The sequence below is a fragment of the Vipera berus genome (genome assembly GCF_964194415.1).
Source record: "Vipera berus genome assembly, chromosome: Z".
Classification (NCBI taxonomy): Eukaryota; Metazoa; Chordata; class Lepidosauria; order Squamata; family Viperidae; genus Vipera; species Vipera berus.
The window spans coordinates 103249167-103262813 of NC_138205.1; the positions used below are offsets into that span (position 1 = coordinate 103249167).

A 13647-nucleotide genomic window follows, 5' to 3' on the forward strand; every position below is an offset into this window, starting at 1 on the left:
GTTCGGGTGAATTTGAAGCCCCCTCCTCGGGAGAAGAGGAGGGGGTGAGGCCCCAGGTAGGGGTTGAGTTCTCCGGGGCCGCCTGAGCTTGTAGCTTGGGCGGCTGAAGGATCGAACTCCCCCGTAGCCTGGGTTGCTCCCAGCTGGTCAGCGTCTCTGCTCCGGATTTCTTGGAGCAGAGCCAGGCGTTTGCGACCACCCCTGCCTGAAGGAAGGACTATGGAATAAAAGGAGCAGGCAGAGCGGTACAAGAGGAAAAGATGAAGAGGATTATTATATTTTACTCTCGAGCTTGATGGACTTTTTTAAACTTAAAGTGAAAGTGCGTCACAAGTGAAACTAAAAGATGGCGGCTAAACCTCCCTCAAAAACTCTTCGGAGTGCTGGAACTTCTCCGATGCAACAATCATCATTGCAGGCGTTGCATCCTCCTGATGTATTGACACCGAAGGATCTACAAGATGCTCTTGAAAAACATGCCCAGGTAATTCTGGAATCAATGGGAGATAAATTTGCACGGATGGAGGAGAAATTGGAGAAATTGGAGGAGAGAATGGAAGAGAGGATGGAACAGAAGTTTAGTGTGATGAAGGTAGACATTTTGTCTTCAGTGTATAAAGTGGCTGAATGTGTGGAAGATCTGGAGAAAAAAGTGGAAGATTTGACTCAAAAGAATGCCATATTAGAAGCAAAAGTATTGGAGAATGAAGATTTAAGAGATAAAATGGACAGAGAATTGAGTCTTGCTCAATATTATCAGATGCAGTTTGCTGTTAGAATCAGAGGCTTAAAAGAGAATATTAAGGAAGATCTAAAGCAGCTGATTTCGGAGGCTCTGGAAGTGGTATTGAATCAGCCAGCATCTGAAATAAAGGGAGGCATGGATAAAGTGTTTCATGTGAATTCATGGATTGCTAGACAGAGAAAGCTGCCTAGAGATGTGGTGGTTTATTTTGTAAAGAGGGAAATTAGAGATGAAGTTATACAAGCTGCCTATGATTCTAAAGTTGTGATTGCTGATCAAGAAGTTTTGGTTCTAAAAGAAATTCCTCCAAAGATTTTAAGGAGAAGGAAGGATTTTACATTTCTTGTGCAAGAGCTCAAACAATGAGATATAAGATTCAGATGGGAGATCCCAGTTGGGTTGATGGTGATGCATGAAGGTAAAAGGTACCGTCTGGCTACTGTGATGCAGGCGCGTGATTTTTACAATAACGTTTTAAAAGCAACCCCATTATTACTTTTGGAAGCTGCAAAGAGATTTGGAGAAGGAGAACACCAAGAGGCTGAAGATGGACAGACAGAGGAGAACGGTGCTGGAGGAGATCAAGCTACAACTTCTTTGGATGATCCTAGAGAGAAGAGGGTGACGCGTGCTGCTTTAAAACGATTAAAAAAAAATAAAAGAAAAAGATCAGCAGAAGTCTATGGAATTTCCACAACGTACTTATAGCCAAGCAGTGGGAGGAGCATGGCCTAAAAAAGATAGTCCTATCAAAGCAGCGCTTCAAGAGCTTTGGGATGATATGCATGACAACTAAATTTTCAACTTGGAACGTTAATGGACTAAATTCACCACAGAAGAGGAAGAAAGTTTTTCAATATTTAAAATAATTCAAGATAGATGTTATATGTTTGCAAGAAAGGTATATTAGGGTTGTGGATCAAAAGTATTTACTGAACTCAAGGTTGGGTACGCGATTTGTTGCTTCTGTAATGAATAAGGAAAATGGAGTGGTTGTTTATGTTAAAAGTGCTTTAACAGCAGACTTAATTGAAGCAGATAAGCATGGAAGATACGTTATGATAGAGCTGCTGCTAGAAGGCAAAAAGACGCTTTTAGTTGGATTATATGCTCATAATCAACAACAAGCTGACTTTTTTAGTTTACTTTATACAAAGCTTACCCAGTTGGATTATAAATCTGTTATTTTTATGGGGGATTGGAATGGTGTTTTGGATGTACAGATGGACAAGGCTGGAGCTTCTAAGCGCGTCCCAAGTCATGCTAGACTGCCTAAATCCTTTTTTTTGAAATGAAGATTTTATATTAATAGTGTTTGTAGTTATTCTATATGAGCTAGAGAGTGATAGATTTTAGAGTTTACGGTTGTTAGCATGTGGTTGTTTATGATTCTTTTTTTTTGTTTTTTATACCTTGTACTTAGCTCTGGGAAGTCGGGGGGGGGAGGGGGGAGGGGTAAGGAGGGAGGGGTAGGGGAGGGGTAGGGGGGTTTGTTAAAGATAAAATGTATGATAAAACTTTTTAATTAAAAAAAAATCTCAACATCCTTGAGCATCATTTTAAAAAATAATAAAGCATAGGTGAAGCAATAGATTATATGAGTCAGTGTCATCTTGCAATTTTGGTGAGTTCTTTCCATACTGGTTTGAGTAGATTGATATTGAACATGATAGATTAATACTATGGTTTTGGAAAGTAGCTGCTGTGATTTGGGAGAATAACCTAGCTCCCACTAACCACAAGTTCCACTTGAAATAAATTAGTTATTTAAGTCATTTTACTGCGGAAAAAAGTATGCGAGTTTTTCTGCATTAAAAGATCATCCCCTTGATAAGATCAAGCACCTTTAAAAATACAATCTTTCTATCAGCTGGACTGAGCGATAGATATGACACAGTTTGATAAAAATTATATATTGCATTTGTCATTGTTTTATTGTATTGTCAGAATAATTGTATGCAGTGATTTTTATTTTAAGCATATCTTTTGCTCAGGAAGATTGAGTTTTATTTACGTTCCTATATTGATAATGAAGATACTGAAAGTGGATAGCTTCTGCCTTTTAGGATCAACAGTACAGGGTCAAACAATTAAGAAATATGCTGCAGACTAGCACTAGGTAGAACAGCCATGAAGGCTTTGGAAAAAATATTAAATGCCACGATGTGTCTATACTGTACCTATAAAGATCAGAATTGTGCAAGCCAATGTATTTTCTGGGATACTCTATAAAAGCAAAAGTTGGACTTTAAAGAAGAAGGATAGGAAGACTATTTATGTCTTTGAATTTTGCTGTTGGAGAGCACTCCTAAAGATTCCATGGACAGCCAAGGAAACAAAATGACGGATCAAACAAATCAACCTAGCGTTCTTACTTGAAGCACAAATGATTAGGCTCAAATAATCTACTTAGGACACATTATGCAAGGACTCAGCTCTCTGGAAAAGGGTCTAATGATGAGAAAAAAGAGAAGAAGAGGACAGCAAAGAGCAAGGGATCCAACGATTTAGTTACTATAGCCTAAGTGCACTATTGGGAGACTTGAAAAAACAGGTTACAGATAGATTGTCATGTATAAAATGTATTTACATGGAAGGAGTAAAAATGACTTGACAGCATATAATCAATCAGTTTCAGAAATGATCTGTATTAGGAGAGTCACCTTGGTTTGTCCATTCACCTACCCAGCCTGTGCTTTGAGCACTGACTCAAAGACTCTTTTTGCAAGTCTGCAGATATGACCCCAACAATGATATTCCTGGCTTTTATATGAGAGAATGACTTATTCAAAAGATGCATAAATTCTTTTCTTTATACATGTTTTAAGATTTATTTCAGGTTTAGTTTTCCTGGATAGTGGTACTGATTTTATTCATTTAAAATTAGTTTTATGCAGTTAGTGTTAGTTTAAATGAGTTTTTTCAACTCTTCAGTGGAAGCCACCTTAGAAAAGAACTTTATAAATGTTTTATATATATATAAATATATACACTCCTCAACCAGCTGGATGATATAGGAGTATTTTGCAGTGAGTGGCAAGTTCGATTTTTTTTCTCTATGAAGGGGAAAAAATGTGCAAACAGAAACAGGAAGCCTCATGAAGACAAAATTCCAGCTCTTGATCTTTTTTCTATATGACCAAAAAACAAATTTTAGTGATGGAATTTCAAACTATTTGTTGTTATTGTAGTTACAAAGTCGTGTCCGACCCATCGTGACCCCATGGACAACGTTCCTCCAGGCCTTCCTGTCCTCGACTATCTTCTGGAGTCCATTTAAGCTCACACCTACTGCTTCAGTGACTCCATCCAGCCACCTCATTCTCTGTCGTCCCCTTCTTTTATTGCCCTCAATCTTTCCCAGCATTAGACACTTCTCCAGTGAGTCCTTCTTTCTCATTAGGTGGCCAAAGTATTTGAGTTTCAACTTCAGGATCTGGCCTTCTAAAGAGCAGTCAGGGTTGATCTCCTCTAAGACTGACCAGCTTGATTGCCTTGCAGTCCAAGAAACTCGCAGGAGTCTTCTCCAGCACCATAGTTCAAACGCTTCAATTCTTTGGCACTCAGCCTTTCTTATGGTCCAACTTTCATACATTGCAACTGAGAAGACCATAGCCTTGACTATACGCACTTTTGTTGGCAGGGTGATGTCTCTGCTTTTTAGTATGCTGTCTAGATTTCCCATTGCTTTCCTCCCGAGGAGCAAGTGTCTTTTAATTTATTGGCTGCAGTCCCCATCTGCAGTGATCCTGGAGCCCAGGAAAATAAAATCTATCACTACCTCCATTTCTTCCCCATCTATTTGCCAGGAATTGAGAGAGCCGGATGCCATGATCTTGGTTTTCTTAATGTTAAGTTTCAAGCCAACTTTTGCACTCTTCTTCTTCACTCGCATCAAGAGGCTCTTTAGTTCCTCTTCACTTTCTGTCATTACAGTGGTATCATCTGCATATCTTAGGTTGTTAATATTTCTCCTGGCAATCTTAATTCCAACTTTTGATTCATCAAGCCCTGCCTTTCTCATGATGTGCTCTGCATATAAGTTAAATAGGCAGGACGACAGTATACAGCCTTGCCGGACTCCTTTCCCAATTTTGAACCAATCAGTGGTACCGTGTCCAGTTCTCACTATTTTTTCTTGACCCGTGTATACATTTTTCAAGAGACAAATAAGATGGTCTGGTACTCCCATCTCTTTAAGAACTTGCCACAGTTTGTTCTGATCCACACAATCAAATGCTTTAGCATAGTCAATGAAGCAAAAGTAGATGTTTTTCTGGAACTCCCTAGCTTTCTCCATGATCCAGCATATGTTGCCAATTTGATCTGTAGTTCCTCTGTCTCTTCGAAATCCTGCCTGTACTTCTGATAGTTCTTGATCCACATACTGCTGGAGTCTAGCTTGTAGGATTTTAAGCATAACTTTACTAGCATGTGAAATGAGTGCAATGGTGCGATAGTTTGAACATTCTTTGGCACTGCCTTTCTTTGGAATTGGAATGTAAACTAATCTTTTCCAATTCTGTGGCCACTGTTGAGTTTTCCAAATTTGCTGGCAAATTGAGTGTAGCACTTTTACTGCATCGTCTTTTAAGATTTTTGAATAGCTCAGCTGGAATACTGTCACCTCCACTAGCTTTGTTGTTGCTCAGCTTTCCTAAGGCCCATTTCACTTCACATTCTAGGATGTCTGGCTCTGACCACCCCATCATGGTTATCAGGGACGTTAAGCTCATTCTTGTATAGATCTTCTGTGTAATTTTGCCATCTTTTCTTAATCTCTTCTGCCTCTGTTATGTCCCTGCCATTTTGGTCCTTTATCATGCCCATTTTTGCATGAAACGTTCCCTTCATTTCTCCAATTTTCTTGAAGAGATCTCTGGTCCTCCTTATTCTACTGTTTTCTTCTATTTCTTTGCACTGTTCATTTAAGAAGGCATTCTTATCTTTTGTAGCTATTCTCTGGAATTCTGCATTCAATTGGGTGTATCTTTCTCTTTCTCCCTTGTCTTTCGCTTCTCTTCTTTCCTCAGCTATTTGCAAAGCTTCCTTAGACAGCCATTTTGCTTTCTTGCATTTCTTTTTCTTTGAGATGGTTTGAGTTTCTACCTTTTGTACAATGTTGCAAACCTCCACCCATAGTTCTTCAGGCACTCTGTCTATTAGATGTAATTCCTTAAATCTATTTGTCACCTCTACTGTATATTCATCAGGGATATGATTTAGTTCATACCTGAGTGGCCTAGTGCACTTCCCTACTTTCTTCAATTTCAGCCTAAATTTTGCAATGAGAAGCTTATCATCTGAGCCACAGTCAGCTCCTGGTCTTGTTTTTACTGACTGTATTGAGCTTCTCCATCTTTGGCTGCAGAGCATATAGTCAATCTGATTTCTGTGTTGACCGTCTGGTGATGTCCATGTGTAGAGCTGTCTCTTGGGTTGTTGGAAAAGAGTGTTTGCTATGACCATCGTATTCTCTTGACAAAATTCTATCAGCCTGTGCCCTGCTTCATTTTGTACTCCAAGGCAAAACTTGCCTGTTATTCCAGTTATCTTTTGGCTTTCTAATTTAGCATTCCAATCCCCCATGATGATAAGGACATCATTTTTTGGTTTTAATTCTATAAAGTGCTGTAGGGCTTCATAGAACCGATCAATTTCATCCTTTTCAGCACTGGTGGTTGGGGCATAGACTTGGACTACTGTGATATTGAATGGTTTGCCTTGGATTTGAACTGAGATCATTCTGTCATTTTGGGGATTGTATCCCAGTATTGCTTTTCCTACTCTTTTATTGACTATGAAGGCTACTCCATTTCTTCTGAGGGATTCTTGCCCGCAGTAGTATATCTGATGGTCATTTGAATTAAATTCACCCATTCCTGTCCATTTTTGCAATGACTCTTGAGATTTCACATATGCGGCAACGTAGTCAAAATAAAAATTGCCTGAATTTTTCACGGTTACCAAATTTGTGGAATTCTGTATGTCATTTAACTTTCAAACTGGTGTAATAGCCTAAATTCAATCCCACCTAGTGAAAAAGCACAAAGCTAAATAAGATCTTCCTTCAATTTATAGAAAGGTGTCTTCAGACTTTTTCCATAGTTCCCAGCCTGAAATTCATGTTACCTATTATGATCATTGCCAGGAAAGGGGATTTGTAATGGCTGGCATTTTTCTCTTTTGTGAAATCATTTTGAAAGGAAGACCAGAAGTTAACTGGATATATATGCTTTGTATAAACATCCCAGATACGTTTGTAACACAAAGTTTAATGTACATGCTCTATATAGATATTCTTTATGTTGCAATTTCGGTGTTGTCAGATTTATGCAGCCTGACCATTCTAAAGTCTTTATCCTCTAAAGATGAGGAGAAGATAATACCTGAGATTTGGGATGTAGGAAGAGAAAGTTGTTTCAGTCTGATTTTTAACAATTTATTCCTAATGAGAGTGAGTTATTACCAACCAAGGATGATATCATTTCAGAAAAAGCCAAGAGCACTACTTAAAAAAGAACAGCTTGAAGAACCCATTTTTATTCACTGTAACACAACATTAGAAAGAAAGTATGAGAAAGGGCTTAAGACTGCCCATCAGCAGGCTAACACTCTGAATGCTAAACAGAATGGAACCAAATTTGGTATGGTAGAAGAAACCAGCAAAACAGCTGAGCTAAAAATGGACCAGATGTTGAGGTACTCTGTGGAGGGGGAAAATCATTTTAAAAATTCCCAGTGGATCTCTGTGTGAGAGGTGGTTGGACTGTTTCCTGGAAAAACTAAGCTCTTTTGCACTCTAAGCCTTCCCTCCCTCTTCCTATTCAGTCACATGTCATAGCCCAAAGCGAAGCTACTGTTAAGGGATTGGAAAAACTTTTAGAAGTCATGCTCTGCGTGATTTCCCTCCTTTGTTCATATCAAACTCCTGATGTTCACCAGATGGAGCCAAAAAATTATCAATGATTGATTGAATGAACATCAAAATGCCCTGTGGATTTTTTAGAGAGATCAATTGCAAATGAGTGTGCCTTAGAACTGGCCATATAACACACACTGTATCGAATTGCCCCTGCATCAACGGGCCACAATCATTTGGAAAAATTAATTTTCCTGTTGTTTACTTCCAACACTGCTGTGGGAGAGTGTTAAAATGAGCCAAGGATGAAAATCTTCTAAATTTGAAACAATGATTTTGTCCAAATGGCTGACTTATTTAGTGTATATTTTGGTCATTGGTTATTAATGAATACGTCAAAGCTATGTAATCAGTTTGCCTTCTACACTTTACCAATTCCAAATTGAATTGGCTTTCTGGTAATGTTTTTTTTCAGGTGGAATCAAAATTGTCTCCTATAACTAAAGGGGCCAACCAACCTGGACTATACAATATAACAAATTCTTACAAATGTAAAAATAATAATCTAAAAGCAAGATTCAACTCTAGTGGCTCCTTCTTCTTCCCTAAATATACATTTAAAATGCAGCATAGAATCTGGAAAATATTTTCCAAACTTTGGATTGAACTTTCTCTAATATTACCATTTTACTGTATGGCCTTAATTGAATCCCAGGAAATGTGGGCATAAGCTTTAGCAGCTAGAATGAATTGGTTAAAATAGTTGATTAAAATAGAAAGCTTTTATAGCTGAGGATGATTTGGATGCCCTTTGAGATAGTCACAATAAGCATTTCTGATTCAGAAGCCTGGAAAAAAACTATCCCTAAATATTGAAATAATGCTCAGTGGTAGGTCTATCGTCCTAATTCCATGACTTTGGGGACAGGAATTTAGAGGACCTAGAGCACGGGTGTCAAACTCACCACGTCACATGACGTGTTGCGATGTATCGCGACTCTTTTTGCATTGCCGACAATGGGTGGCTTGGGTATGATGAAACCGGCCCACGGGCTGACATTTTGACACATCTCACCTAGAGGACCTAGATTTGAAGAATAAATCACATCTGAATGTATGGTGCCTACTAAGAATTACAGATCAGAATTAATGCACAAGTGGAAGTTGGCATGTAAGGATCATAAAAAAATCTTTGGAAGGAGAATCAGGAAGACAATATAATAAAAGCCATATCTGAAAGACTTCAAAATTCCATTATGTGAGACTGTGTTATATTGGTTCCACATTGAATGATTGTAGGTTCTATGTCACAAAATATAGATTAGCTATAATGCTACCTTATAAAAAATAACTCTTTAGCAGGGCTAGCTCCATTCTTCTTGGAAATGCCAGTTAAATGACTTTTGTGGGACTCTTTTGACCTCTTTTCAAAGGGCTTAAATTATATGATGTGAACTTACTGTTTTCTTTATTTTTTTACTATTTATCTCCTGGACAATAACTAACTCTCTCCAGCAATTTGCAAGTTAAACAATTTTAAAACCATTACCGCAAGGAGCAGTATATCTCCTCTGAGAGTCATATATTGGATAGCTAATATTTTATTTTCTCCAAAGCTCACAAAAACAGCATGTCTGTCACCATTGGACTAAAGAAACCAAGATAGAAGGCAGAAGCCTAGCTTGAATGAACATTTGTTCAGACTCAAGAAGGATTGGCCCTGGATTGACCCTGCTTTCTTGTTCTTTCTATATGCAATTTCCAGAAGTGTATACTGCGCAGTTTTGGAGTTTCTGATCTCTAAGCATATTCTATCAAGGAAGGGCATGTTTGAGGAAGGAGGCAAGAAACAGTCCTTTTCCATGAACAGAATTCTACATGCGCTTCTTTATATCTCATTGAAGCTGTTAGTGAGGTCAATTATTGCTTATGGCAATCACCTATAGCATGGTATGTGGGATGTCAACTCCTTTAATCCATAGAAATTGTGACCATTGCTAGGGGAATTAAATTGTAACAAATACGAAGCCTATTTGAGAAGAGTGAATTGTATTTTCATTGAAGTGATTTCCATTCTAAATATGTTTTTCAGGAATCAGAGATCTTTTTTGTTAAAATTAATTCACAGATATTTGCTAACATTGAATATATTTTGGTTATAGGTCCAAGGAACTCTGAAGCGGCAATGGATGCAGTATAAAACTCAGTGGGGTCAAAGGCGCCGTGACCATTGTTCTACACGGTCTACCTCCTACACAGCAACATCTATCACAGAGGTTCCTGTTTATCTGTATCATCATGATTCCAACAGTGAGCATCTGAATGGAAAGTACATACATGACTCTGAACTTGTTGCATTAAAATCTGGAGAGACATTTGCTTAATTTATAATTAAAGGGTTCCACTTTTCATTTCTGCACAAAGGAGCAAGACTGGTGGCAACCTGGAGCCATCATATGCCAAGTGCAGAAATTCAGCTCTTTTGTGGCACCAGTTCATGAAAGTCTGATAGAGATTCAGACATGGGGACTGATCCCAGTTGCCAATGCCACTTTCAAAAGAAAAGGAGATGAAAACTAGATTTCTCAATGAGGAGGAAAATTTTTCACCAGTTCCAGAACTTGTCCATATAAAATGAGGATGCAATAGTAATAAAACTTTGCATCAGACATCCCACTAGAATAATCCATTATTTCTACAAGAGATCTTTGTTATCCAAATAGAACTAAATGCAAACTGGAGATGGTAAAGAGCTATTGCTATTTGGAATCATAAATACAAATTTATTTGTCATTATATTGGAGCAGTTTTATTATTTACTTTCAGTAAGGCTAAATGCTGTCTCAAAGTGTTTTTCCCCACCCCACAACTTGGAGCAAAACAACACCAACATTTATTCCCTATATGTAAATCTTTACTATCACAACAGGATGCTAGCCATTCAGTATTATTCTGACATCAGGCAAGAGATAGAAATGAAGGTAAATTATTTATTGTATCATGAAGTTTAGAAAAAAGGATTAAATATCATAGGAATACAATATTCTGTCAGGAAGATCACTGAAGGGATTCAAGACCCTTGTTCAGTACATCAACTTTATATAAATTGTTTCAACGGAAATTTGTCAGCCATATTTTTCAGTCCAAAAAATTAAAGATAATCATTTTTTCTAGAAATAAAGTGAGAGTTCTATTTGGAAAATAGCTTCTTTCTTTCTTTAATTCTTTCTTCCTTTCTTTTTCTTTCTTCTTTCATATTACCATTGATGTCTTTCTGACTCTAAATACTCATTCATTTTACCAGCTGGAACCTTTGCAGATAAGGATTCAAAATGGAAAGTAACCATTATATAGCTAATCATTCAGGCTTAAATTTTATAACTACTTTGTACTTTATTACATACTATATGTCCTTCAATGTATCTTCTTGCTTTCTTTCCCTGAAAAGTCCAGTGCAAAAAAAAATAATCTAAGGAGAACGCCATTGTTCATAAACACCAGAATTTTTTTCTTGCAATTCACAAATAGAATTTATAGAATAAAAAGTAATTAAAATTATTATTTATATCATTCCATACTAATATTATTGAAATTGTAAGCAACACAGAAAAGTGATTTCCATATCACTTTTGGATTCAGCTGCACCTAAATCTTAATTCTGCTCATGAGAAAATTTGACATAATTTTAATCTAGAAAGAGTATGGTTTTGCAATGTATGTATTGTAGGTAAAGCTATGCATACTATTTTTTTGCCTTGAAAATACTTTAAAAAGCCATATAACTTTCTAATAACTTTCTAATGCATATACTATGATCAAAATAAATTTTAGAAGCATTTATACATTGCATGCATTTAATATTTCCAATTCTATTTCAACTCTGAAAACAGTTTCCAATTAGCTTCACTGGTACAAATAGTTGTTTAAATTTTTGATCATTTTTGCTCCACTTAAACCTAACATTCCACAGTCACTGTTCCAAAGAAGAAAGGAGCCACTGCAATGTTCCCAAGAACTGGTTACATATTTGGCAACACTCGGGTTATGCCAAATATCTAAAAAAAAAGTACATATTCTATTCACCATTTTAAGTTTATATTTTACGTAATAGAAAGTTCACGTACAGATTTTCTGTATTTCTCTTAAAATAATTGGAGAATACACAACAAGAAGAAATTAGTTTGGGGAGCTTTCAAAAGTAAGAACTTGGAGTAGAAAGCTAAAGTATAATTTGAACAAATAAATAGCTGGGTTAAGGGAAAGCAACCAGAAGTCCCATTTCATCAGCATTCAGAGGCACAGGATCACTTATGACTGTGTCTGGGAAGTTCATAAGTCTCCCTCTACTTTGATTTCATTGGAATTTTTATGCCAACCTGCATCTCTTTATACTTGTTCATTGAATTGCTCTTAGCATTTCAAAGCCAATTAAACCAATTTCATGGGATTCAGGTTTTTACACAGTTCTTTTTTAATTTTATCATACTAGATAGTTTAGTGAGAGCCAATTTGAGAAAGTGGTTAAATTTCTAGGCTGGAGACTAATAGTATCAATCCAGCTGAATGTATAAGCAGCTCAGACTATCATTCGGCCCTAGTTAAACCTTGCCAAAAAAACCCACCCCCTCCTACATATATACATGTTAGATAGATAAATAGCTAGATAGAAAAAGATGAGAAAGAGAGAGTGAGAGAGATGATAGATCTATCTAATCATCTTTCTCTCACCATAGATAGATAGATAGATAGATAGATAGATAGATAGATAGATAGATAGATAGATAGATAGATAGATAGATAGACAGACAGACAGACAGACAGACAGACAGACAGACAGACAGACAGACAGACAGACAGAGATTATTTATGTACAAGTTAAAAATCGCCCTCATCCTTAGGAAATTCCATTTTGCCATTCTTACTAGCATGTGAATTGCCTAGAGTCTATTGTCTGTAGAGTTTGGATCAGCTAGCAGTGTATAATAGTGCCTCTATGCCATGACAAGTAGGTTTCATTCAGGAGCCTTTTGTGAGGAATGTTACTAAAGGCTTTTATAAAATCAAAGTACATAGTATCTGTTGGGTTATGGTATCTAACCTATTTTATCCCATGAAGCCAGTGATGGGAGACTTTGGCATAGATTGTTTAAAACTCAAAAGTGTACTGCATGTATTTACTACATGTTTAAAGACACCTACAAAAAATTCTGCAAAGGTAATGGAAATGGAACCACTTTGCCTAATATGTAGTCAGGAAACTGATGCTAATCTGTGTCATATCTACAACAGATTAAGATGAAAATGGTCCTAAATTGTTGAACAATTTATGGACTATCTGAATGTTTCAGCCTGTCAATCTGGACTATAAATTCATGTCTGATTATATCTATTGGTCTCAGCTCATCCAGTTTATTATCGCTTTACAGCAAATGGGTAGTGAACAAATTTAATAAACAAATTTAATAATAATAATTTTCCCTTTGAAAACCCAGCTTGGCATCTGTTCTATATCTTCAGAATTGAAGACCAATAGCCAATAATCCTTCAGTTTCTATACTGTTTATTACCCTCCTTTAGGAAACCTTTAATTTCCTGTTATCCAAAATGGCCTCCTGGTTAATTTACTATTCTGAATGTATTTGAAGAATGTTTTGTTGTTGGTGGGTTTTTAAATGTTTTTGCTATGTGGTCTTTTTGCATCTTTTATCCATAGCTCTTTTCCATTCTTCCCATTTGATAAAAATTCTGTTTTTTGAAGGAAGTCCTCTTGATTGTCATAGCACCTCTGGTTCTTTTATTAGCCACTGTAATATCCACTTCAACTTTCCTAAAGTATATATTCTATCTGAAATGGTATTATTGTAGTCTGGAATAATGTCTAAGCCTAGCTGAAAGAACTGACCCTCCTGATTCATTGTACTTGTGCCCTTGGCCCGTTTGCTCTCTCTCCTGTATACACATATATGCCTTTGGTTGTTTTCATTTCCACAGGGTTTCTTTAACACTTGTTTGCTTGTTTGTTTTGATTTTCTTCTATAAT

At 36.8% G+C, this 13647-nt stretch overlaps 1 protein-coding gene across 1 annotated transcript in view; it reads left to right on the forward strand.

The window, feature by feature from the left end:
• CALCR (calcitonin receptor) overlaps positions 1-11246 on the forward strand; it is a 104421-nt gene extending 93175 nt beyond the window's left edge. The window contains exon 13 of the mRNA XM_081345566.1: positions 9770-11246. Coding sequence (XP_081201692.1) covers positions 9770-9991 — 222 coding nt within the window. The 3' untranslated portion in view covers positions 9992-11246. The remainder of the gene's footprint in view (positions 1-9769) is intronic.
• The last annotated feature ends 2401 nt before the right edge of the window (positions 11247-13647 follow it).